The 27039-nt window shown below is 44.4% G+C and overlaps 1 protein-coding gene across 9 annotated transcripts in view; it reads right to left on the bottom strand.

Annotated features, from left to right (window-relative positions):
* The window catches only part of SPIDR (scaffold protein involved in DNA repair), a 1058688-nt gene that overhangs the window by 265903 nt on the left and 765746 nt on the right, over positions 1-27039 (bottom strand). For all 9 annotated transcript variants that reach the window (XM_056521841.1, XM_056521842.1, XM_056521843.1 and 6 more), the window contains one exon: positions 16670-16757. In XM_056521841.1, coding sequence (XP_056377816.1) covers positions 16670-16757 — 88 coding nt within the window. The remainder of the gene's footprint in view (positions 1-16669; positions 16758-27039) is intronic.

The raw sequence follows: 27039 nt of genomic DNA, 5'->3' as shown, positions 1-27039 counted from the left end.
CTTGTTTCCAAAATGCATCAGGCTTGTCTATATGTTAATTTGCAAAGTTCAAACGCTGATTTTTGTGGTGAGAACGTAGAAGAGGTTTTCTTCTGATGACTCTTCCATGAAGACCATATTTGTACAAGTATCTCTTTATAGTGGAATAGTGTACCACAACTCCAGTGTCTGCCAGATCTTTCTGGAGGGATTGTGCAGTCAAACATGGGTTTTGAATTGTTTTTCTCACAATCCTGCGAGCTGTTCTGTCTGATATTTTTCTTGGTCTTCCAGATCTTGCTTTAACTTCCACTGTTCCTGATGACTGCCATTCCTTAATTACATTCCGAACAGAGGATATTGACATCTGAAAACGTTTTGCTATCTTCTTATAGCCTTCTCCAGCTTTGTGAGGGTCAACTATTTTCAGTTTCAGATTTCTAGAGAACTGCTTAGAAGAAGCCATCGTGCTGATTGTTGGGGCAAGGTCAGAGACTGGGCATTTAAAACCTTTGAGATTGACATCACCTGGTCTTCCCAGATGATGATTCAGAACAATAGATGACACTGGCAGGTCTCAGCTTTGCAAAGGGGGCAGTGCATGCTATAAATTCTGCAGGGTGCCCAAACTTTTGCAGACACCATTTTTTTATTTTCTGTTATTTTGAAAGTGTAAATGATTGAAATAAAATCTAACTTTTGTTGACATAATATAAGAATGTCTAATCTGTAATATGATGCCTTTTGGAGATTATTCCATCTTTCCTTGGCTTCTTTTTGCACATTAATACAAATTTTTACCTGGGGTGCCCAAACTTTTGATCCCCACTGTGATATTTTTATTGGTGTAGGAATCATAATAGGCACAGTTAATAATTTTGAGCTTTTAAAAAGATCAATTAAAAGTTATATTTTAAAGCACACCCTGAGCACCTTTCTTGGTTGTTCTATTTTTGTTGTAACTCTTGTCTGTCCTCAAAAAAAAAAAAATAGTAATTAAATGTACAATACATTAACTATCTGGCTACCCAAGCTTTAATATGGGGGCGTGGCCTAATTGTTGAGCTGAGCCGACATGCAGTCTGGAACTTCCGCTCTCTCGGCTCTTTATTACCCTGCTACATCTATCCTGGGATGCTGCCACTCACCGGATCTACCCCTGCTTGTTCCCCCAGAGCTCCTTTGTCCGCCAGTGTGCTCTGCTTGCTGCTGGGCGCTGTATGAGGTCTGCTGTGCCAACGGGGAGAATTACTGCTTCGCTGGAGAGGTATCCCGGCTTCCTGTCAGGCTGTTCACAGGTCCAGGTGCACTCTGGTCCTTCCTGAGGAGGTCTGTGCGGCTGCGGCTGGCTGCTGAGAGCCGTTTCGGGGGATTTATTGTCCTGGGAGCGCCGCCACTACTGCCTTCATGGGCGGGCTCTGCTGGTTGACTCCCTGCTACTGTTGTTGACTCCCTGCTACCTCTGAGATCTACACAGTGAGTCTTGCTGGGACTTGTGGTACATGCTGTGGACTACCTGCTACCTCTGAGAACTACAAAATGAGTCCTCCTGGGACTTGTGGTACATGCTGTGGACTACCTGCTACCTCTGAGAACTACACAGCGAGTCTTGCTGGGACTTGTGGCACATGCTGTGGCCTACCTGCTACCTCTGAGATCTACACAGTGAGACTTGCTGGGACTAGTGGAACATGCTGTGGACTACCTGTCTTGCTGGAGCTTGTAGTACATGTGGTGGGCTGCCTGCTATCTCTGAGATCTACACAGTGCCTCTTGTTGGGGCTTGCGATACACCGCTGTTTGCTGGACTATTTCACTCTCTGTTGGGTGGAGCGTTGTCTCCCGGGATGTCCGAGGTCTATTCTGTTGCTGAGTGCTTTATATCTCTTTGTCATCTCCTGCTGGTTACATTGGGGGGGCCCTCATAATAAAGCCAAGAAGTCTAAAGTGGCGGCTGAAGCTGGCCGGCAATCCTTGGAAGAGGAAAACCCGTCTGATCATGGCTCACTACAATCTGGGAGCCTGTCCCATCGGGACTCCTGTGCTCTGATTCCTTTGGCATCAAAGGTGTCAGCTCATGCTGCCAAGGCGCTCAGCCAGTTTTCCAGGGCCTGGGGCTGTCCAGAGAGCGAATCTCATGATCCCTCATTGCTGCTATTTGAGGTTCCACCTACTCCCCTGCAAGTCACCTCTCCTCCCCGGTCACAGTACAATGCTGCGGATATTGACGATAAGTTTGCGGAGGTGTTGGCAGCTATCACTACTTGTCAAACCATGGTGATCTCCAAGGTGGACAAGTTGAAGCAGGACTTTGTTATCCTCCGACACGAGACTCAAAAGCTGCGGGAGCGCACTACGAAAGTGGAGCGCAGGATCACTACGGCAGAGGACACTCTGCGACCTATCCCCCAACAGATTGCTACCCTGGAGCATCAGGTGAAGGGGGTGGCAGACAGAAATTACGAGAAGCACTTGTGTAGGAATATTATATGCCTGGAGGGCCTTCCCGAGAAGGCGGAGGGCTCTGAGGCGGCTTCCTTCCTGAAATCCTGGCTTAAGCAAATCCTTCCTCCTGACATGTTCACCCCCTACTTCTCAATGGAGCGGGCACACAGGGTTCCTGCTAGACCTCCTCCTCCGGGTGGTCCGTCTAGACCTTTCCTGGCCAAGCTGCTGCATTTTAAGGACAGAGACGCTATCCTGAGGGCAGTGCGCCTTAAAGGTGAAATTCTCTTCAACAATAGCAGAGTGGCTTTCTACCCGGACTTTTCTGTTGAACTTCGTAAGCAGAGGACACAGTTCACCGAGGTCAGGCAATGTCTTCACTCCAAAGGTTTACTAGTACACCATGCTGTTCCTGGCACGCCAGCGAATTGTGGATGCCGCTACAACGAAGTTCTTTACCTCACCGTCTAAAGCCTTGCAGTGGGTGGATACTGCACCTCCTGCTTGCCCTCTGGACTGAACTCCTGTGGTTGCAGGCTCTTTGATCCTTCCCCTTTATTTAGTTAGTCTAGGGAGTTAGGGTTTTCCTTACTTAGGGCCTTCCTTAGGTTCTTGATCCCCTAGGGCTCTCTGTTAGAGGGTTCTGGCCCTAGGTGAGTTGATTGTTCCCTCTAGTTGCTTTTGTCAGGTGGTGGTGGTGGTGGGGGGGGGGGGGGGGTTGAGCGGCTGTTTGCTTTTTAGCTGATTCTAGGCTATACCTCTTACTTGTTAGAGTTTAGGGTCTAGGTCTACACGTGGTTCCTTTAGGGTTAGACAGAGTATTGTTGGGAATGTATTATCTGTTTATCTGTTTTTTGTTCTTGTGTGTGTCCTGTTTGTCTGTGTGGTTGTTGGATGAGTGTGCTGGAACCCTCCCTCCTTTACTGCTTATGCCCTTGATATTGTCCCCTGTGGTTATTTTTCTCTTAATTCATGATGGGGTCCCTTAGAATTGTAAGTTGGAATATCTGTGGTCTTAATTCCAAATTTAAAGGACAACTGCAGTGGTACACATTTATATATGCCCATGCCCGGGCCTCAAAAATAAACAAAATAAACTCATACATACCTTCCTACGAGACTCCGTTGGTCCGGCACAGGCCTCACGGTCCGGCAGTGCTGACGTCATTCCCCTTCCTGGGGACGGGGACGCCGCAGAGCCGTCGGCGTATCACCGGCCATAGCGATGTCCCGCCCCAGCCTGTGATAGGCTGAGCCCACTGTCATGTAAGGAGCTCTGGCAGGCTTCTTACATGACAGTGGCCTCAGCCTATCACCGACCGGGGCGGGACATCGCTACGGCCGGTGATACGCCGACAGCTCTGCGGCGTCCCCGCGTCCCCAGGAAGTGGAATGACGTCAGCACTGCCGGACCGTGAGGCCTGTGCCGGACCAACGGGGGCTCTTAGGAAGGTATGTATGAGTTTATTTTGTTTATTTTTGAGGCCCGGGCACTGGCATATATAAATGTGTACCACTGCAGTTGTCCTTTAAGATGGCTCGATGTTTAGATTTTGTTAAACGCCATTCTCCCCATTTGATTTGCCTGCAGGAAACTCACATCACGGGTCAGAAGGTGCTAACACTGAAGCGGGCTTGTATTGCTCGTGGGTATAACTCCTCTTATTCTACGTATGCCAGGGGGGTTTCTGTATTGGTTTCCAAGTCCCTTCCCTTAGAGGTGTCTCAGGTGGTGTGTGACCATTTTGGAAGATTGTAATACTTCATTGTGCTGTTCCTGATCCTCGGGTCGATCGCATCGGTGCCGCTGATTCAGGTTCTACTGTCCTTCCCTCCTGGCATTGAGTCTCACGGATGTGTGGAGATGGAAGTATCCGATTGATTCAGTCTTCTCCTTCTACTCATCTGTGCACAAGTCATTCTTGAGAATCGACCTAGCCGTTACATCGGCGGATCTCCTGCCTGCGGTAAGAGATATCCTGTATACCAATAGGGGGATCTTGAGTCACTCTGCCATTGTTTTTACTGTCTCTTGGTCCCTGTTTTTCCTCCAAAGTCTGGAGAATGCACCTTGGATGGCTCCAATCTGAGGCTGTTATTGTTGTTGTTGGGGCTGCTTATGAGGATTATTGGGTTCATAATGCTGCTCACCCTGATGCCTTGGTTCAATGGGAGGGCTACAAAGCTACAGTCCAGGGGGCCTTTATTGCAGGAGTAACAGGGCAGAGGGCAAGTTTTCAGACTAGGGAGTGGTCCTTGCAGTCCGAGATTAGTAGATTGGAGGCAGAGGCGTAGGTGGTCTGTGACCCCTCGCCCAGTAGCGGATCCAGTGGGGCAACGGGGCAATTGCCCCCCCCCCCCCGAGATTGATGCCCCCCGCCCCCTAGCATGGTGGAGCCGAAGCTGTAAGCTGCCGCTCCACCATTCGCTAACCTTGGCTTTCACACATGCTGTGAGTACACAGCGTGTGAGTAGCGGGGACGCGATCCACTGCAGGTGTAATGAGAAATTCTGTGTCTTGACAAGTTCTGTGTCTCGATCAGCTGATAAAGTGCTGAGTCAGCAGAGCTGCAGCACAGACACTGTGATTGGTTGATGGGAGGGTGTGTCTTCTCACTGCACAGATCACACTGTTGCCTCTAGACAAGCACGGACACAGATTTTTGCAAACCCTAATCCCGGGACACAGAACTTGTCAAGACACAGAATTTCTCATTACAACGGCGCAATGACGTCACATCATTGCGTCGGTGCCCAGAGATCCCGTCCCCGCGGTCCACATACTGTAAGTACTGAAGAGTATGCTCAGGGCCCAGGGGGACAGAATATGTGGGGGACAGAATATGTGACACTGTTAGGGGCACTATATCGTACAGGAGGAGGGGAGGGGGATTTAAAAACTTGGTGGGCAGAGAAAAGGTTAATGAGGGGCTGCAGGGCAAAGCACAGGGGGCATTATATGTGAAGAGCACATGACAGGGGGGGGGGCCCTGTGCTGTGCCCCACACATATAATGCCCCCTTTGCTGTGCCCCACACATATAATGCCCCCTTTGCTGTGCCCCACACATATAATGCCCCCTGTGCTGTGCCCCTCACATATAATTTATATGTATGGGGCACAGCACAGGGGGCATTATATGTGTGGGGCACAGCACAGGGGGCATTATATGTGTGGGGCACAGCACAGGGGGCATTATATGTGTGGGGCACAGCACAAGGGGCATTATATCATATAATGCCCCCTGTGCTGTGGCCCACACATATAATGCCCCCTGTGCTGTGCCCCACATATATAATGCCCCCTGTGCTGTGCCCAAACACATATAATGCCACCTGTGCTGTGCCCACACACATATAATGCCCCCTGTGCTGTTCCCCACACATATAATGCCCCCTGTGATGTGCCCCTCACATATAATGCCCCCTGTGCTGTGTTTTACACATATAATGCTCCCTGTGCTGTGCCCCTCACATATAATGCCCCATCATGCGTCCCTCATATATAATGCCCCCATCATGCGCCCCTCACATATAATGCCCCCTGTGCTGTGCCCCTCACATATAATGCTCCTGTCATGTGTCCCACACATATAATGCCCCCTGTGCTGTGCCCCAAACATATAATGCCCCATAATGCGCCCCTCATATATAATGCCCCCATCATGCACCCCTCACATATAATGCCCCCTGTGCTGTGCCTCTCACATATAATGCCCCAATCATGTGCCCCTCACATATAATGCCCCCATCATGCGCCCCTCACATATAATGCCCCCTGTGCTGTGCCCCTCACATAGTGCTCCTGTCATGTGTCCCACACATTTAATGCCCCATCATGCGCCCCTCACATATAATGCCCCCATCATGCGCCCCTCACATATAATGCCCCCATCATGCGCCCCTCATATATAATGCCCCCATCATGCACCCCTCACATATAATGCCGCATCATGTGCCCCTCACATATAATGCCCCCTGTGCTGTGCCCCACACATATAATGCCCCCTGTGCTGTGCCCCACACATATAATGCCCCAGAGAAAAAACTCATTAATGATGCAGAATTTAATTTTTTGTTACCAAAAACTGTCACTGTCCCCACCTTCTATGCCCTCCCTAAGGTCCACAAGGGGACCAATCCCCTTAAGGGGAGACCTATAGTGGCGGGCATAGGGGGTTTGGGACAGAACCTTGGTATATTTGTGGACCAGATACTGAGAGAGTTCTTGTTAACTCTTCCCTCATACACACGTGATACTATGGATCTCCTCAACAAGATTGAGGGGGTGCAGGTTGAGACCAATCTACTATTGTCAAGTATAGATGTGTAAGCACTGTATTCATCTATTCCACATGACATTGGTTTGACAGCGGTCTCATACTTTCTATCACAGAGGGGTATACAGATGAGACCTCATAATGAGTTTGTTTTGGAACTATTGCGCTTCATATTGACACATAACTATTTCCTCTTCAACAGAAAATACTTCCACCAGCTCAGAGGGACCGCTATGGGGAGCCCTAGTGCCCCCAGTTATGCGAATCTCACTCTGGGCTGGTGGGAGGCTACCCAGGTATTTGTCGAGGAGAGGGAATGTTTCAGTGAATGCGCCCTAATTTGGGCGCGATTCATTGATGATATTTTTATCATGTGGTAGGGCACTGCCAATGAATTCGAGGAGTTCCTGAGATTGCTCAATCAGAATAGTCTAGGACTATCATTTACACATGAGTACCATGATACACACATTCCTTTCTTGGATATCTCCATTCAGAAGACCACTGGAGGTAACTTACGTACCACCATTCATAGGAAAAGTACGTCTACGAACAGTCTCCTGAGGTGGAAGAGCTGCCACCCGGGACCTCTGAAAATGGGTATCTCGCGGGGGCAGTATCTCCGCCTCAGGAGGAACTGTTCTGATAAACAGGACTTCCTACAGGAAGCGCAAGACCTGAGAAATAGATTTAGGAACAGGGGGTACCCAGATCACATTTTAAGATCAGCCTATCAACATGCTTTACGGACTCCAAGGGAAAATTTACTGACACCTAAGCAGGCGGATGGAGGGGTACAGTCCTTGAGAGTTATTGCCACATTTGACCATGCAGCCCCGTTAATACGGGGTATTCTTGAGAAACATTGGAGGATCCTACATATGTACCCCGATTTGAGTGACTCCATACCACATGTAACACAGATCACATATCGGAGGGGGCGGAATATAGTTGATCTGGTTACACACAGCTACCTATCACCCCCTAGTATTGGAGGAAATTCCTGGTTGGACAGGGCGAATGTGACGGGCACTTATGCTTGTGGACGGTGTAAGGCATGTCCTAACATCTTGAGAGTTAGGGAGATTCTTAATGAAAGAACAGGAAAGATGCATAAAATTTGTGATTTCATCAATTGTAACACCAGTGGTATCATCTATTTAGCTATTTGTCCATGTCATATGAGATATATTGGGAAAACTTTTCACCCTTTTAAAAAACGGTTATTGGAACATCTTGGGGACGTGAAACATAAGAGGGACACATCCCTGGCACGCCACATGAACTCTGTCCATGGCGGCTGTTGTAAACAACTTAAGTTTTTGGGTTTGGAGTTCATTCGTCCGTCCCCAAGAGGGGGAAACTTTGATAGACTCCTCCTTCAAAGAGAGAGTAGGTGGATTTTTGAGATGGGCACATTGAGCCCTAGAGGTCTCAATTACCAATTAAGCTTTGCCCCTTTTCTGTGAGGTCCCCTTCAGTAAGGGTTGGTCCCCCTTATTGGTGACTAATAGGTAGTTAGTGGAGACCCTAGTGGGTCTAAAAGCTAGTGTCACCTGTTTTACTTAGTATGAGCTAGGCCAAGTAGGAGGAACGTGAGCGGGGCCGCCCTTATTAGGGCGATAACGCCGCCTAGGGCATAGGGCTTGAGTGAGCGCAGGGTGAGTCTAGGATCCCTAGGCCCCTGACATGCCCCATCTTCCCTCCTTCTTGTTAGACCCCCAGGGTTACCATCCTTATGTTTGAATGGGACCATTAGGCACGTTATTAGTAGTCATTGTATGTTCGCTCTCTAAGTGGCTTTGCCTCCTTCGTCCGTTTGCTGCTTTCACATATATATAAGAATATGAAATGGTTCAAAATAAAATTAAAAATAGGAGTTTTGGATATGGGCTGTTCTTATATTAAATATATATTATTAAATAGGCTTATAGGAGTATTTTAACATATTTTGTTTCATTTCAAGACCAACTAAGTCACCTAATTAATGTATACTTTGGCCTTTCATATGGGGTATGTTCAGTCAGGGTCGTGCGGCATGTGTCCCCTTAGCTTTCAGGACCCTGTGCCTGTATCATTATATAAATGGCACCTTTACACTGCGGCATGCTCATGACTGGAACTATACCCCTTTTTTGGCATTATTTGCATAATGAGTATCTGTTTTAATGCCATTATTTCTCTACTCCCGTTAGCCTTATGAGCAATACATGCCAGTCAGGTAGGAGTTAATATACTCTATAATTAGCCATAAGTCACTCCCACCTATCTTGTAACCCGGCCCTGGACTTCAGTGGTGTATTCGGCATTTTGATCTGCCTCCTGTGGGCGTCAGAGCGGGGCGGGCATGGCCGACATCACACGAGGGCGCCAGGATAGGATGCCAGACGCCGTGGGACCCGGAAGGTGAGCGCATCGCAGCCGGTTAGAATAATTCCAGCTCCCCGCCACTGCGGGTTGCGCACCTGATGGATCCTGTGATCGGCATATAGACCAGCTGACAGTGAGTACAACGTACTAGCGGCGATACTGCTAGATTTGCATTGCAGGTACAGCGGAGCCTATGTTTACTGATAGGAACGTATTATTTTATTTTTAGGTGTCCGGAACTACGGCAAGGACTGTGAGTCTTTTAGCCCTACAGAAACTACATTTAGTGCAAGTCCGCATATTGGGCTGACTGTATTGTTGGTTTTCTTTTCAGGTTGTGCCGGCATACTCCTGCTCCAGCTGGGATAGATCACACCCACTGAGTGACACCCTGTATCGTGGGTCACTCAGGATAACCATGCTTGTTTGAATGTGATACTCATACTATCTCTATGATTATGATATTCTCCTGAGGACACTCTGAATTGGAGTAGAAACGCGTTGAGAATTGTATCTTTATAAGAGATTTATGATAAAAGATTTGTATCTACATAAGAGATTCATGATAAATCCACCAGATGGGTGGTGGTCCTAGCGGATCCTGTGTCGCATGATTTTATCCTTATTTTGGCAATAAGTCACTTTGCACATTGGGTGTTTTTTAGTAAAGCATACAATAAAAGTTATGTCTTAAATAGCCCTCCCCTCACACCATTATATTCATTTAGAGGTTCTCTCATATTGTCATTAATGCTGGGAGGTAATCTGACCCCTTGTAGGTCTGATTTATATACAGTATCTTACATGCTGTTTTATAACATTTTATAATATTGTAAGTTCCGTAAGCAACATCTTATTTTCTGTCCGCCAACACAAAACACTCTAATAGTGCCCCTCCCGAGACTCGACTCTGGATCCGCCCCTGCCCTCACCTGATGGGGAGCGTGCTTGGGCAAAGGCGCAGAGGGCATTACCGGTGCTGCAACAGGATAGGGTTTAGAAAAAGCTGGTGGACAGGGAGGCTGCCCTCTTTGAATTTGGAGATAAGAACAGGAAGCTTATTTGGCAAGGGAAAGTCAGGCGGTGGCCTAGATTACCTGTATTAGGGGGGTGGATGGGTCTCTTGTGTCAGATCCTTCAGCTATTAATTGGGTTTTTCGGGACTTTTATAGTGACCTTTATGCTTCCCACTCTCCTTCTGTCCCTGAGGGTCTTATTTCCTTCTTGCAGGGTCTTCCTCTCACTTTGTCTCAAAGCTCTGCTCTTGATGCTCATATCTCTGCTGAAGAAGTCACCCAGGCTATTAAAGATCTACCTCCTGGCAAGACGCCGGGATTGGATGGTATGGTGGGGGACTGGTATAGGATGAACAAGGAGAAGTTAGTTCCACTTCTGCTTAAATTGTATCACGTGGCTACTGAAACAGGAACCTTCCTGACCACGAGGGAGGCAATGATTGTGGTTCTCCTTAAACCTGGAAAAGACACCACCAGACCAAATTCTTATCGGCCTATTTCCCTACTTAATGTGAATATTAAAATTATGGTCAAGATTTTAGCTAACAGACTTAATGGGGTTGTTTCTTCTCTCGTTCATCCTGATCAGTCTGGGTTCATAGCAGGCAGAGCGACTGACATTAATGTCCGTTGGCTTCAGCTCAACATTGCTGTGGCGGAGGGAGATGTCCCTCCTGGTTTTGTTGCCAGTCTGGACATCTACAAGGCATTTGACTCTGTGGAATGGCAATACCTTTAGTCCCTGTTGCAGGTTCTCCGTTTTGGGCCTGTGTTTCGCTCCTGGGTTTGTCTTCTCTACGATAATCCTAGGGCTAGAATTTGCACGAACCTACATGTGTCGGCCCCTTTCCTGCTGGGCAGGGTTGCCCATTGTCCCCTCTCCTGTTTGACCTCCTTGACTGCTTTGGCCCTTTTTCCGGCCTGCGGAACAATGGGGCCAAATCCTCCCTTATGCTGCTCACTAAGGGGGCAGTGCTCCCGTCTATTCTTCCTGGGTCATTGCAAGTTGTCGATGAGTTTCATTATCTGGGGGTGCAGGTCTCTCCTCTCCCTGACTGAATCTAAGCTCCTCTCCTGGTCTTCCCCCAGCCAGTTGTTTCTCCTAGAGCACCAGTGTGGGCGAATGCCCATTTCCCTCACCTTCAGGGGTTGGAGGCTGCTGGGTTTTGGAGCTCCCATGGAGTAAGGTTTGCCATTCACTTGTTTGGGGAAGCTAATTTGTTCCCCTCCTTTTCTGATATGCAGGACCACTTGTCCCTAGCAGTGCCTTTTTTTCAGTATCTGCAGATGCGGCACTGGCACAATTTGGCTCCTTGGAGGTGACCCCAGTTTTCTTTGATGTAGAGTTGCTTCTGGGCACCACTAACCTCACCAAACCACTCACTCAGGCATATGCTCTTCTTAGATCGGTGGGTCCTAACCCCTTTGACCTGGAAGGTGATAAGTGGGTTATTGATATCCCTACATCGTCTGAGGACCAGTGGAAAGAGGTGGTTGGGACTTAATAATCTACGGTTGTTAGTGCAAGGGACTTGCTGTTCCAATTTGGTTTCATCCTTCGTTTGTACTACACCCCGGTTAGGCTGAAGCGGATTGGAGTTTTTCCAATTGGCCCTTCCTTTGTCTTGCTGGAAAGCCATGGTGAATAAATATGTCCCCTTGTACCAGTCCCTGTAAACTAGTAGGAAATGCCCCAGGAAATTTGATAAGGTCTCCTGTATACTCCTGTTCGGTCATCTCAACATACTGTTGTATTTGTAGGGGGAGGGGGGGGGGGTTGTAGTGTGTGATTGTGGGGTGTTTGGAACTGTCTTTCTTGTTGTGGATGAGTTCTGAATGTATCAGGCACTGGGTGGTGGTGGCTTTTTCGTTATCCTACTATTTGGCGGCTGACATTATTTCTATGGTTACTCTTATTCCTTGCTCATCCCTGGGGGGGGGGGGGGGGAGGGGGTTAGTACTTGTAAATGACTAGTAGAGATTAGCAGTGTCTACCAACACAGATGAAAAATACCTCCCAATTAGGCAAATATTAAATAGAAAGGGGAGTGACTAAAACTGAACTTTTAATGTTTATGCAGCGAAGACACAAATTATTTGTGCAGAAATATTGGTAATTGGCCAAGGATGCTGATCCTATCGCCAATATGAAGTAATATATACATGCAGTTAAGAAATCATTAAATCAATAATGTCTAGCATTCACCATCTCATGACCCTGCTTATGTTGCGGCTCAGGTCAAATCATAAAGTATTGACTGTACAATCCCCTGCCCTATGTGTTTCAGTCAAATATACATGACCTCATCAGGGGCTATATACATTTCTATGCACTTGTACATGTAACCACCAGTTCCAATAGTCGGTATCATGAAACATGAGGCAACATATGGTGTGAGACCGCCGATACAGTTGCGGTCCCACAGTGATTAAAGATACTGCTAGATTCAATAAAGACACTGTTCATAGTACGTCCGGTGGTTCATATCCGGCGTCCTGACCTTGTCTCAGTGTGCGCACCCGCAGTGGTAGGGAGCCGTGCAGTTCCGTAGGCTACCTTAACCCCTTAAGGACCAATACAAATAAACCTGTATGCCCCTGAAAGACCAGGCCTGTTGTTTCAAATCGGGGATGTCTGTCTTTATTAGAGAATAACTCTGGTAACGTTTTGCCAATCACGATAATTCTGACATTGTTTTTTTGTCACAAGTTGTACTTCATGTACATAGTTAAAGTAAGCTGATATCCTTTGTAGTTTTTCTTTTTACAATGCAAAAAATCATGAATTTTTTTCAAAAAATTAAGATTTTTTGCAATTTTAACACTAATAGATTGCATATATTTATACTTACTGACCAAATAGTTTATGGATCTTATACTTTCAGATGTCTACTTTATTTTGACAGCATTTTTATTAACATTTTAAATTAGTTAGAAGCCTAACAATTTAACTTGAAATTTGGAAAATAGGAACACCCCCCAAATGACCCCATTTTAAAAACTAGACCCCTCAAGGTATTTGCTAGGGGGTACAGTAAGTATTTTAACACCATAGTTTTTGGGCAGGAATTACAAAGTCAGTGTTAAAAATTCCAAATTTGCATTTTTTCACAAATGTATAAATTGTGGGGCATATTTTTTGTACATCACTTCTGATATTGCAAGAAATGCACCCTATATTTTATTAAGCTGCTCAGCCCGTGTTTGGAAATACCCCCACTCAGGTCTGGATCATCATTGGCGCTATGGAGCACCTGCTCCGGGCCCCGTCACACGCGTTTCAAGACCTTTGTCTTGAAACGCGTATAGCCCTGTTTGCCATCTTTATCTACTTCTATCAGCACCTTTATCATTATCGGATACCCACGATACAGCCCTCTGCAACGCTGCAGTACCCTCATCTTGGACTACTATTGGGATCGCGCACAAATTGACATTCATTTAAAGGTGGCTGATTGTGATAGATAATTTTGCATATCATCATTTTATATATTTTTTATTAGTATATGTTTTTTAACAGTTGTAATACATCTCGTGCAAGGGCCCTGCACTGATGTATATTACATTATGAATAAATGTGTTATATCTTTTTTATGTTTCCAACTTTGATTCGGGACTATTAAGGAATATATATCTAATTTCCATCTTTTAATTCACTACAGTATTATTTTTATCATTTTTAGAATTTTTTAATTTTTAATTTCATCCATTTTCATCTCTTTTCTATTTTTCTTTCCTATTTTCTCATTTCTTATTTCTACTGGCTCTAGAGGACTGGTTCTTGTATACACTTGTTGTTATACATTCTTTTTCATTCAAAACTAAATGGAGCTGCTACAGTATACGCCAGCATCACTCTTTTTGAAGTGATGCTGAAGGATACCTCTAACACTGCGGAAACGCAGTATGAACGGGATGCAGTGTAGGGTCACATAGAGCGCATCCACAGCATATTTCACGCTGCGGATGCCAGCCAGCAGTCACAAGGGTGAGATCACTGCTGTGGCTGGGTAGCTCAGTGTGTCCGCATATGACTGCCGGCGGGAAATCCGCCGCTATGAGTGGACACACAAAGCTACAAAGCCGCAGCAGGGAGCTCATTATTGTGACTGTTGGCGGGCATCCGCAGCACGTAATATGCTGCAGATGTGCACCGTGTGATCCTACACATTATACATTTTTATTTATCATTATATTTATTTAATAAATGTATTTTTATTTTTTTATTTTTTTTACTTATTGTTTTTACACTTTTATTTATTTTATATTTCACTTTTTTTAATGCTTTGGAATGCTTAGTATTCCAAAGCATTGCAGATATATGCTGCCTCTGGCACGTCCTGACAGGCAATAACCAGGGCAGACCTGGGGGTCCTTGTAAAGACCTCCGGCTGACCAGGTAACCAGCAGCACCCCGCGATTGTTGCGGGGTGCTACAGGAGAGAGACAGAGGGAGCCCCCTCCCTCTGTCAAAACTCCTGAAAGCTCGCGGTCGCTTCCGCGGATGTAAAGGTTAAACTGCCGGGACCGAAGTTTTCTTCGGTCCCGGCAGTGCGGCAGGTCCCTGCCCACTGGGGATCACACACTGCACCCCGCGATTGCGCTGCTGGGTGCTGCAGGGGTGACAGAGGGAGCTCCCTCCCTCTGTCATAACACTTACAGCCAGCGATCACTTCCGACCACGGCTGTAAGGGTTAAACTGTCGGGACCGAAGGCAGTGCGGCAGGATCCCGGCTGTGTGTTACAGCAGAGTCCCTGCTGCGATCTCGTGGGTGCACTGGGCAGCACCCACGAGAAGAATGGACGAGTACAGACGTCCAGGTGCCGGAACGGACGCCGACCTAGACGTCTATACCCGTCCATGGTCGTTATCGGGTTAAACAAGATTGAAAGACTCTTGGCTGGCTACAAAAAGCGTTTACAAGCTTTGATACTTGCCACAGGGGGCAGTACAAGATATTAACTCTGCAGGGTGCCCAAACTTTTGCAGATGCCATTTTTTTGTTTTCTGTTATTTTGAAAGTGTAAATGATGGAAATAAAATCTAACTTTTGTTGACATATTATAAGAATGTCTAATCTGTAATTTGATGCCTTTTGGAGATTTTTCCATCTTTCCTTGGCTTCTTTATGCACATTAATACAAATTTTTACCTGGGGTGCCCAAACTTTTGACCCCCACTGTACACACATTAGTCACTATTGTCACTTTTTCAAACCTATGCTTGTTGGTGTCATATTGCCATGCAATTTTACACATAACTCAATTGTCGATCACGAATATATACAATGCCTGGTGCACTGTCTAGGCATATCTACACGCCTTGTTTCACATGCTCAGTTCATGTCAGTGATATATATCACTGTCATATTAATCACAGTGTTCATTTTTTGATATATTGATTTTTTGTCTTTTTGTGAGTATGTCCTTTTTGTTTCATTTACATCACTTATTCAGTGTTTTAATTTTTGCATGTCACATTTCACTTATCAATTGTCACAGACACACTTTAATTCATCTCACTCTTCATTTTTCCTTCTCTTTTTATGTATTACTTTTTTGTTTGTGCGTTATGGTCTTGCATACTGTTCATACTTACCTTGTATATTATGCTATCTGATACGGTTAATGTGAAACGGACACGCACGCGCAGGCACTTAGTAGAATGGTGTGTGCCCTTTGGATGTAGAGCAATGCACGTATTTTTCGGCTGTAAACAGTCGTGAAGCGCATGCGCTACCCGCATATGGCACTTACAGCTATCCACTAGTACAATTGCTTATTCTTGCATTGCGCATGAGCGATCTTTAGTATGGCGATACGTTATCCCGCTGCGCATAATTCGCGCATGCGCATCAATATGGCGCTGGCCACCGGAAACTACATGCGGGACGTTGCAGCTGTTAGAGGAGGTAATAATCTTGAATTCTATGTTTTTATTGGTTTGGACTGTGTATAAATTGGCCTTTTTGACTTATCAAACTCACTCCCTAAAGAAACGTAAAGCGAAACGTCGTATGGGTGGTCATAGTTCCGGGCATGTAAGTACAGCATATTGTTTACTCATAATGGTGCATGGGATCTGTATTTGTTGAGCTTGTAGCTGATGGTGGTTGGATGAGGCTCTACAATACTCTGAGCACACCTATTCGCCATCCCTATCCCATTTACCCCTCAGAGTTGACAATCTGATATCTGATGTCTAAAAATTCACTGCTGCATATTATTATATGGTGTGTAGGATCTTTTTTGTTCTAGTGTGATGTCCTGTTTATGTAATAGGCTTGACTTAGCCCTTCAGTTTGCTGGACATTGAACTTTTTCCTGTCCATTTGCACCCAATACATACTATGATATATGCCTTGCACTATGACCTGTTTTTTCTACCTGCTGCTGGCCCATTTTATATTTATTCTTGTTTGTGTTTTTAAACGTGTAACAAAGATTGACTTTTATTCTATTTATTTGTGTTCCTTGCTCGGTTTATATGCATGTGAACCCAGCCTTATTTTTTTTTATATTCATCTAATATTTCCCTGTATGTAGATCAGAATATTAGCAAATTTTATTTCCCCCTTACCTGTGCTTGTTCTTGACTCTGTCCATGGATTTTTATGGGTATCGGGGGAGGCCACAGACTATCAATAAGACTGAAGAGGCCTGGAGCCCTGCAAGTAATGACACACATTAACCATATTGATAATACAACTTAGTTTTTTACATGTGCATTCTCTAATAAGGCATTTAAGAAAAAAAAAATGTAAAAATGTATACCCCTATGAGCAAGGTCGGGTCCTCTCTACCTCTGTACCAGTCTGTCACTCACCTGATTCATGTTTATTGTACTTGATTTTCTGTTTGATATGCTTTGTAATGCCTTATCGTATGGACAGCACACCATAAAGGGCAGGCATCACTAAAGTTTCAAATGTCATTTTATTAGAAGCATATAATAGCACAATTATTATGAGTGTATAATGTCCATATACACAGGAGGAATGGATTTGTTTAGGCTGGGTTTACACAAGTATAATACAGATACATTTCTGCACCCGTATCATGGCCGCAAGTCCTGACCTAACTGCAAATTTAATGACCCAAACTGACAGCATCATAGGGATTCTGACATTAAGTAAAAGGGTGGTTGGCTAATAAAAATAATGTTTAAAAAAAAATAATACATGGGCCAGACAAAAATTATAATGATGTAAACATTCAACAAGTCAATGTTTCTGCTCAGAAACATTAGGTGGAATCAATCCAGGCTAAGAATAACCCAATGTTTCCTCTGATGGGAAGGCGTACATTATTTCAGACTGAAGAGAAAGTGTGAGGCAATCCTGGAGGCCATTATGTGCTGTCAGAATGTTGCATTACCATTCAAGCATGTGCTGGGGTTTCCTCATGTTCTGTGACACAATATGTAGATTAGCCATGTGCAAGGTGTTCCAGCTTCTGAACTGAAGACCTAAACACTGTCATTATCCCTCACTAAGAGGGGAAAGCTGATATCTTGTTACAGCGGAATGGGATTTATATCTATACATCTCTATCTATACTGTATATGTTTTGCAAAATTTTTGCTTGGAAAAAAAGGAACAATAAGACAGGTATTGCCTTCCTGCTTCTGAAAGTCAAAATGTCTTACTTGTTTGAAAGGGTTTCCAGTAGTTAGAAAAAGATTCAGCCTGGAATGGAGTAAAAAGTGTAAAAAAAAAAACCCTCTTTACTCACCCCTAAATTTGCAGCTGCTCCAGTATCCCCCACTGGAAATGTTGTGATAACATGGTATATATTGTAACCATGTAACCAAAAAGGCCTATGACTGGCTGCAGTGTCACATGAACAAGGTATAGGACATCACTGCAACTGGCGAAGTCACTTTTTTTTGCGTGACTCCATATTTATTAAATGGCCGCAGGGCTAAGTCTGGGTTAGTGTAGTTTAGAGACTTTTCAATTGTTTTGCGCCTTTGTAAATCGAAAAGACGCAAAAAATAGCCTGAGGTGCAGCGCTGCGCCAAAATAGAGACAAACCTACACACAAAAACTAGTGATGAGAGGGGGAAGAGAGAACTAGAGGGGAGGGAAGGGGCAAGGATGGGAGTGGAGAGGGCAAGGGGATTAGAAGGAAGCGAGGGGGGAGTAGGAGTGTAAGGGTGGAGTGGGAGGTAATGTAAGAAACAATAGGATACATCCCAAACCAGAGGTGTAGAAGGGATGGACCCAACTATTTACAAACCAGGCACAAGAGGCAAAAGAAGGCATAATACAGCCAGATGCAGAGATAGTGGAGAGCAAATACATTAAGGAAAATATGAGGGCAAAAGCATGAAATATGAGATACATAAATAAGACTAGAAACTGAGCTTCAGAGGAATAGAAGCACCAAATCAGTACCCAAGATTGATTAGGTATGAGTCTTGTTCTCGGCTGGCAAGAAGGTAAGAAAGAGGAGGAATTTAGGTAGACCCAGGGAGAGGAGCGGGCAGGGCTGATATAGAATTAGCTAAGCGATATGATTTCCAATGAGCCCATGTTGTTTGAAAGATATCATGTCTCCTCAGCTCCCACCTTGCCAATTCCTCCATACTAAAGATATGATGTACCTGGTCTGTCCAGTTAGAAAGCGTGGGGGAGGTTGTGGAGCGCCAATGAGCGGGTATTAACAATTTGGCAGCAGTCAACATGGTCATTGCTAGGTCTGCTTTCTTAGGACGGAAAAGGGGGTTTGGTGCCCAAAGTAAGATGAGAGGAGCAGAAAGAGGGATTTTCTGTTTGGTAACATTATCAATGGACAATAAAATGTCATACAAGAAGGATCAGATTTTAGAACAAGAGAGACACATATGGGACAATGTACCAGATCGCTTCAGTGTTACAGCACCAACAGAGGTTGTTGCTCATAAGATTAAGGCGGAAAAGCCAGTTGGGCGTGCGGTACCACCTAGTTAGAAGCTTGAAGGAGTTATAGGATTTGTAGGATTTGTACACATGTGGAGAAGCCGTGTGAGCAGGCTAGTGTTTGTTTGATATCATCACTTGAAAAAGTGATTCCTAGCTACATTCCCCAAGCAAGCAAGTAACTAGGCGTTTGAGGTGAAGACATTGAGAGAGGCTCTCCATACAGGCACAAGATAACCTTATGCATTTTATCTCGTGTAAAGTACCAGTGCAATCTGGTTTTTAGTGCTGCCTCAATATGTGATGAGCATAGAAGTGATCCAATTACAAGAAAATGTCCATTCTTCCTTATAGATATCCAACCCCAATGACCAGCCCAAAGACTGAAGTGAGGGAAGTCGTGGCCCTCGATGAGTTGGATATAGGCCTCAATCCTTTTCAAAAATGTCCTTGTGGAGACAGATAGTAAGCGTGGAATGTAGAGACAGAAAATGTGCAATCTGAAAATGTTTATAGAAAACATTGAGGGAGGGAGAATTTATGCCTAATAGTCTGAAATTGATATATATATATGATCCTCTTGAAGTAACAGATATAAATCATAAGCCCTTTTGTTTCCATTAATGTAATAATATTAAAGGAATGGCTATTTTTAGTGCATCTTTTGAAATATATATTTTTTTAATATTATGTAATGAGCTATTTGTTTGCGAAAAAAAAGTGTCAGCATTTCAAACTTGCCTTTGTGAGAGGGGACAATGACAAAGGAGGTGAGTAGGGCCATAGTGAGGCATATAATAAGGAATATAAGCCATGAGGGTGTGGAAGATTATCTTCTGTTTGTACCAAGTGTTTGGTAAGGTCTTACAATTAAAATTTCATTTGGGACACTAAAGTTGCCATATAGTAACCATTTGTCTTAAAATTACATCAGTGGCAAATGTCATTACTGCATACTTCTATAGCCTTTTACTGAAGTTGGGACAGTATTTGTCAGGTAAAAGTGACAGCGCACCAGTATTGGCAGTGGGTGTTGTCAGCTGTGTACATATATGAGACCCACCAGTAAGGACAGAAGGATGTAGTGCTGTCCACTTTTTATAAACTTTATTGTCTTTATATATGGAGATGTATTTGCTATAAACTGAGGCAACCTTTCAAATCTTATTACATTATCTGAATAGGCTGATATCGCCCTGTGTAATAGGCTAAGTAATGAGTTGACAAACAAGCCACACATTCACCACTCAGAGTGCACATCAGTTCATATTATAGGGCCCTTAGCTTCAAGGGGTATCTGCATTCTTCTATAGCCTTTTACTGAAGTTGGGACAGTATTTCTCAGGTAAAAGTGACAGCGCACCAGTATTGGCAGTGGGTGTTGTCAGCTGTGTACATATATGAGACCCACCAGTAAGGACAGAAGGATGTAGTGCTGTCCACTTTTTATAAACTTTATTGTCTTTATATGTGGAGATGTATTTGCTATAAACTAAGGCAACCTTTCAAATCCTATTACATTATCTGAATAGGCTGATATCGCCCTGTGTAATAGGCTAAATAATGATTTGAGAAACTAGCCACACATTCACCCCTCAGAGTGCACATCAGTTCATATTATAGGGCCCTTAGCTTCAAGGGGTATCTGCACTTTTAATATGTTAAGCAATACATCTTAATACTTTTTATTGGATTTATTGATATAACAAGGTTATTACCCAATTTTACTCTGGAAGCTGGAAAAACTATTGAAAGGTGGAACATCTTATTGCACCCATATCAATATGGATCAGATGTCTACAGATAGGCAACACTTCCTTTTAGAGCCGATTCTAATTTGGCTAGAGGAGAGATAATTTACATACTTTTTTTTCATGAATTATTGTCTGAAAATAAGTCTGGATGCATCATTAGATCACACCATTAAGTAACTGCCACCCCTGAGAGGTAACACAAAAAACAAAAAGAGAAACAGAGAAGTAAGTTTGTGTCAGTCTGTATGCAGCTGTGTGACATGGTGACCAGATGATCTCCAAAACGGCCAACTACGGTTGCATGTTACTGTCTTCTGTTAAGGAAGGGCATCTCTAGAGCACCAATAGACTATAACAAGCAATTTACTGTGCAGACAAGGATAACAAGAATATATATCTACTAAGATGTACCATAATTTTATACAGCCCCATGGAATTCATGAGGTCAGCTGTACTCTGCATTGCCCTATGGAAACATTTAGCATTTTAGAAATAAATTTCCCCATCTTTAGAGTTCAACATGTAAATGATTGTTTATTTTTCAGCATAGCGTGTATCAGGATAATCTAACGTTAATTAAGAAGCTGTATCTTGGAAAGAAGCCAGAAAACATTCAGAGGTTCTCTCTGTGCCAAAAGGAATGCTAAACTATCATGAAACCTCCTCTTGAACATCAGCCAACACATAATATATACACGAAAGCATTGTCTTTTGATTAGATAACAGGCCTATATGTCATCAAATCCTTCATAATATTAAAATTAAAGCTTTTAAGAGATTTCTGATTCAGCATTTCAACATTCAATACTTCTGCAGTACAATAATATATGTAATCCCTACCCTTTCCCAACAAAACAATCATTTTGGCACCACAAGTCTGCTTCATGTCAGCATGTTTTATTTGTGGGATGGAACAAACTATCAGGGCCGCTGTCAGGGAGGTACAGCCAGCACTTCAGAAAGGCCCGGCCCCCGCTGCACCCCCCCTGCAGCAACTGCAGCCCTGAAGGAGAGGACTGCTGTTTACACAGCGAACTCCTGCTTCCATGTCCAGTTCAGAACACATTAAACTATAAGCGCGTCTTACAGATGTGCCTACAGTTCATTGCAGTGCTTGAGCTCCGCTGTTTGACAGAGCGAAGGGCCATTGGCTCCTCGCCCTGTCAATCACTGTTGTGGGCCACCCACAATATGCAGGCGCCGACAATAGGCCCGGGCATCCGTCCTCCGCCGGAGCACAGACCGGAGAAGAAGACAGAAGAGAAAAGGCCATGGACCATGTGGGAGCCAGGTAATATGTTTTTTTTCCTATTGTTACCTATTGGGGCTACTGATTTCTACCTATTGGGGCTACTAATTAAGGGGGCTATTGATAACTACCTAAGGGGGCTGCTGATTACTACCTAAGGGGAGTACTGATTCCTACCTATTGGGGCTACTGATTCCTACCTAAGGGGCTACTAATAACTACCTAAGGGGGCTACTGATAACTACCTTAGGGGGCTACTGATAACTATCTAAGGGGGCTGCTGATAACTACCTAAGGGGAGTACTGATTCCTATCTTTTGGGGTTACTGATTCCTACATATTGGGGGTATTGATTTCTACCTATTGGAGCTACTAATTACTACTTAAGGGGACTACTGATAACTACCTGAGGGGGATAGTACTATTAAACCCTTAACGACGCAGGACGTATATTTACTTCCTGCGCCGACTCCCGCGATATGAAGCGGGATCGTGCCGCGATCCCGCATCATATCGCGTGGGTCCCGGCACTCATCAATGGCCGGGACCCGCGGCTAATACCACACATCGCCGATCGCGGCGATGTGCGGTATTAACCCTTTAGAAGCGGCGGTCAAAGCTGACCGCCGCTTCTAAAGTGAAAGTGACCCGGCTGCTCAGTCGGGCTGTTCGGGACCACCGCGGTGAAATAGCAGCATACCGAACAGCTTACAGGACACCGGGAGGGCCCTTACCTGCCACCTCGGGGTCCGATCGACGAATGACTGCTCCGTGCCTGAGATCCAGGCAGGAGCAGTCAAGCGCCGATAACACTGATCACAGGCGTGTTAATACACGCCAGTGATCTGTGCAAGAGATCAGTTTGCACAGTGTTATAGGTCCCTATGGGACCTATAACACTGCAAAAAAAAAAGTAAAAAAAAAGTGTTAATAAAGGTCATTTAACCCCTTGCCTAATAAAAGTTTGAATCAGCCCCCTTTTCCCATAAAAAAAATAAAACGGTGTAAAAAAAATAAAATAAATAAACATATGTGGTATTGCCGCGTGCGTAAATGTCCGAACTATAAAAATATATCATTAATTAAACCGCACGGTCAATGGCGTACGCGCAAAAAATTCCAAAGTCAGAAAAAGCGTATTTTTGGTCACTTTTTATACCATTAAAAAATTAATAAAAAGTGATCAAAAAGTCCGATCAAAACAAAAATCATACCGATAAAAACTTCAGAACACGGCACGAAAAATGAGCCCTAACATCGCCCTGCACCTGGAAAAATAAAAAAGTTATAGGGGTCAGAAGATGACATTTTTAAACGTATACATTTTCCTGCATGTAGTTATGATTTTTTCCAGAAGTACTACAAAATCAAACCTATATAAGTAGGGAATCATTTTAACCGTATGGACCTACAGAATAATGATAAGGTGTCATTTTTACCGAAATATGCACTGCGTAGAAACGGAAGCCCCCAAAAGTTACAAAATGGCGTTTTTTTCTTCGATTTTGTAGCACAATGATTTATTTTTTCCGTTTCGCCGTGAAATTTTGGGTAAAATGACTAATGTCACTGCAAAGTAGAATTGGTGACGCAAAAAATAAGCCATGATATGGATTTTTAGGTGGAAAATTGAAACGGTTATGATTTTTAAAATGTAAGGAGGAAAAAGCGAAAGTGCAAAAACTGAAAAACCCTGAGTCCTTAAGGGGTTAATACATAAGGGGGCTGCTTGCTATTACTACCTAAGGGGGCTACTGTTATTACTACCTAAGGGGGTGCTGCTGACTATTACTACCTTTGGGGGCTACTGAATACTACCTGAGGGGGCTGCTGATTACTACCTAAGGGGGCTACTGCTATTACTTCCTAAGGGGGTGCTGTTGGCTATTACTACCTAAGGGAGCTGCTTTTATTACTACCTAAAAGGAGATGCCACTACATTACCTAAAGGAGACTGCTGATAACACCTACCTAAAGGGGGGCTGCTACTAGTACCTAAAGGGGGGGGGGGCCTTGAGCTGTGTAAGGGGCCCCAAAATTTGTGATGGCTCCTTGCAAAAATAAGAAAAAATTTGGTTACCATACAAGGGCAATGTGCCGTGCTGACATCCAGGGTGTGTACTTGGCCGTATATGCAACAAACACAAACAGTAACAATCCCAAAACTTTCCAATCCCATAAAATCAATGACTATGTTTCATGTGAGTTAACACACGTAATTTATTGTAAGTCTTGTATGACATGTTGCAAACAGTACATTGGTTTTAGAAGTAGAAACTTAAAAATGTGCATTACTGAACATGTCGTGGGAGAGCAACATGTCAATTGCATCCAAAAAAGGGAATTTTTTTGTCCAGACACTTTGGTGAAGTGCACCAGGGGTCTGTTGCATTCATGTCAGTTTAGCTATGTTCACACAGCTGTTTGCATTCGACCCATTAAGGGGTCGGAAACAAACAGCTACTAACGGATCTAGACGGAACCCATTCACTTGCATTGCGTCCATCGGTGACCTGGTAATTTTACAGGATTTTAACCTCGTCCTTCTGGCCGGATTGCTGATGGAACTCCGAATAACGGAGTCTGATGGCAATGTGAACGAGGCCTATCAGTGATTGAGCAAGTTTCCGGACCAGTGAGGGGTGGGGATTGGATCAGGAAACTACATACCAGGGAAGTTTTTTTTATTTTAAAATGTAAAATACACATTCCTAAAGAATTAACCCCTTAAGGACCCGGGGTTTTTCCATTTTCCTTTTTTTCCTCCTTACCTTTAAAAAATCATAACTCTTTCAATTTTGCACCTAAAAATCCATATGATGGCTTACTTTTTGTGCCACCAATTCTACTTTGCAATGACATTAGTCATTTTACCCAAAAATTTACAGCGAAACGGAAAAAAAAATCATTGTGAGGCAAAATTGAAAAATAAATGCCGTTTTGTAACTTTTGGGGGCTTCCGTTTCTACATTGTACATTTTTCGGTAAAAATGACACCTAATCTTTATTCTGTAGGTCCATACAATTAAAATGATATCCTACTTATATAGGTTTGATTTTGTCGTACTTCTGGAAAAAATCATAACTACATGCAGGAAAATTAATACGTTTAAAATTGTCATCTTCTGACCCCTATAACTTTTTTATTTTTGCGCGTATGGGGCGGTATGAGGACTCATTTTTTGTGCCGTGATCTGAAGTTTTTAGCGGTACCATTTTTGCATTGATGGGACTTATTGATCTTGACTTATTTTTATTCATTTTTTCATGATATAAAAAGTGACCAAAAATGTACTATTTTGGACTTTGGAATCTTTTTGCGCGTACGCCATTGACTGTGCGGTTTAATTAACTATATATTTTTATAATTCGGACATTTCCACACGCGGCAATACCATATATGTTTATTTTTATGTACACTGGTTTTTTTTATGGGAAAAGGGGGGTGATTCAAACTTTTAATTGGGAAGGGGTTAAATGATCTTTATTCACTTTTTTTTTGCAGTGTTATAGCTCCCATAGGGACCTATAACACTGCACACACTGATCTATTACATTGATCACTGGTTTCTCATAGGAAACCAGTGATCGATGATTCTGCCGCTTGACTGCTCATGCCTGGATCTCAGGCACTGAGCAGTCATTTGGCGATCGGACAGCGAGGAGGCAGGTAGGGACCCTGTAAGCTGTTCGGGATGCCGCGATTTCGCCATGGCTATCCCGAACAGCCCACTGAGCTAACCGGCATGGTTTCACTTTCACTTTAGACGCGGCGTTATAGATCGGGAGCGGACACATGACGCACCGGTACATCATGTGTCCTTAAGGGGTTAAAAGTAGGGGTCAAGTCCTTGAAAAAAAAGTGTGGGAACTCGCCCAAGTTTCAAAAAATACCCCCCCCCCCCCCAGTTTGCGCAAAAAAAAACTAACAAAAATGTCCAAGCTAGAACTTGATATCCAGCACGGTTCCAGGATTCTTACAGGCCGTAGGCATACAGCTGCCTACAGTTTATAAGAGTTTAGTAACAGGGCAAGATTCATTGCTCAGTCACAGATTTTAACTGTATACACATTTTTTTTTATAACAGGTTAACCCCTTAACAACAATGGACGTAAATGTACTCAACGCACCATGCCGTACATTTACGCTCTAAAAAGAAGAGAAGTTCACTTAGTCTTTGCATTGTGTGTCTGTGTGTGCCACACTAAGCATGGACAACAGAAAGGGGAGATGGGTTGACCACAGTTTTAGGTCCGGTTGTAAAAGCGCATACGGCGCAAAAATGAGCCGACCGGACCGAACGTTTCACTCCGGTCGGCTCATTGAAGTGAATGGCATACGGGAGCGCATACGGTCACATACGGGAGCGCGAGCTTTTAGCTCCCCCCTGCCGTATGCGCTCCCGTATCGGACAAAACGTAGTGTGGACCCAGCCTAAGCCAAAATCCTTCTGGGAAAACATCTTGTGGACAGATGATAACAAGATAGAGCTTTTTGGTCAAGTAAATCATTCTACTGTTTACCGAAAACGGAATGAGGCCTACAAAGAAAAGAACACAGTACCTAGAGTGAAATATGGTGAAGGGTTCAATGATGTTTTGGGGTTGTTTTGCTGCCTCTGGCACTGGGGTTTGGTGAGTCAGTCCCGGGGGTCCGGCGGGGGAGGTCGCAACAGGACAGGCAAACCAAGCAATTCGAGCTGGCCCAGGTCCCCGAGCAGAGCCAGTGTTTGCCCGTCCTGTTGCGACGGGTCAATTCCCCCATCACTATCAACTCCCTGTGGCCCCGTGTTAAGTTTAAAAACGCAGGGCCGCCGGGACGTCTCTGACATCTCGTGCGTGCGCCCATGGAAATGAAGGCGCCGAGGCCGGAGGATAGAGAAGGAGGAAGACTCGCGCTGGCCAGCTTTGTAAGTGACCAGCGGCACGTCATCTTCGGTGCTCCGACCACCGTTCCCGAGACCTACTGCTATAGCCGGAGCGGTGGTCGGAGCACTGAAGTGGGCAGTACACAGGCATACAGCCTCCAGCCATACACTGTATA

This window comes from Hyla sarda, chromosome 5 (assembly GCF_029499605.1).
Source record: "Hyla sarda isolate aHylSar1 chromosome 5, aHylSar1.hap1, whole genome shotgun sequence".
Taxonomy (NCBI): Eukaryota; Metazoa; Chordata; class Amphibia; order Anura; family Hylidae; genus Hyla; species Hyla sarda.
The sequence above is the reverse complement of the archived record's forward strand: the minus strand, read 5'-3'. Positions and strand labels throughout refer to the sequence as shown.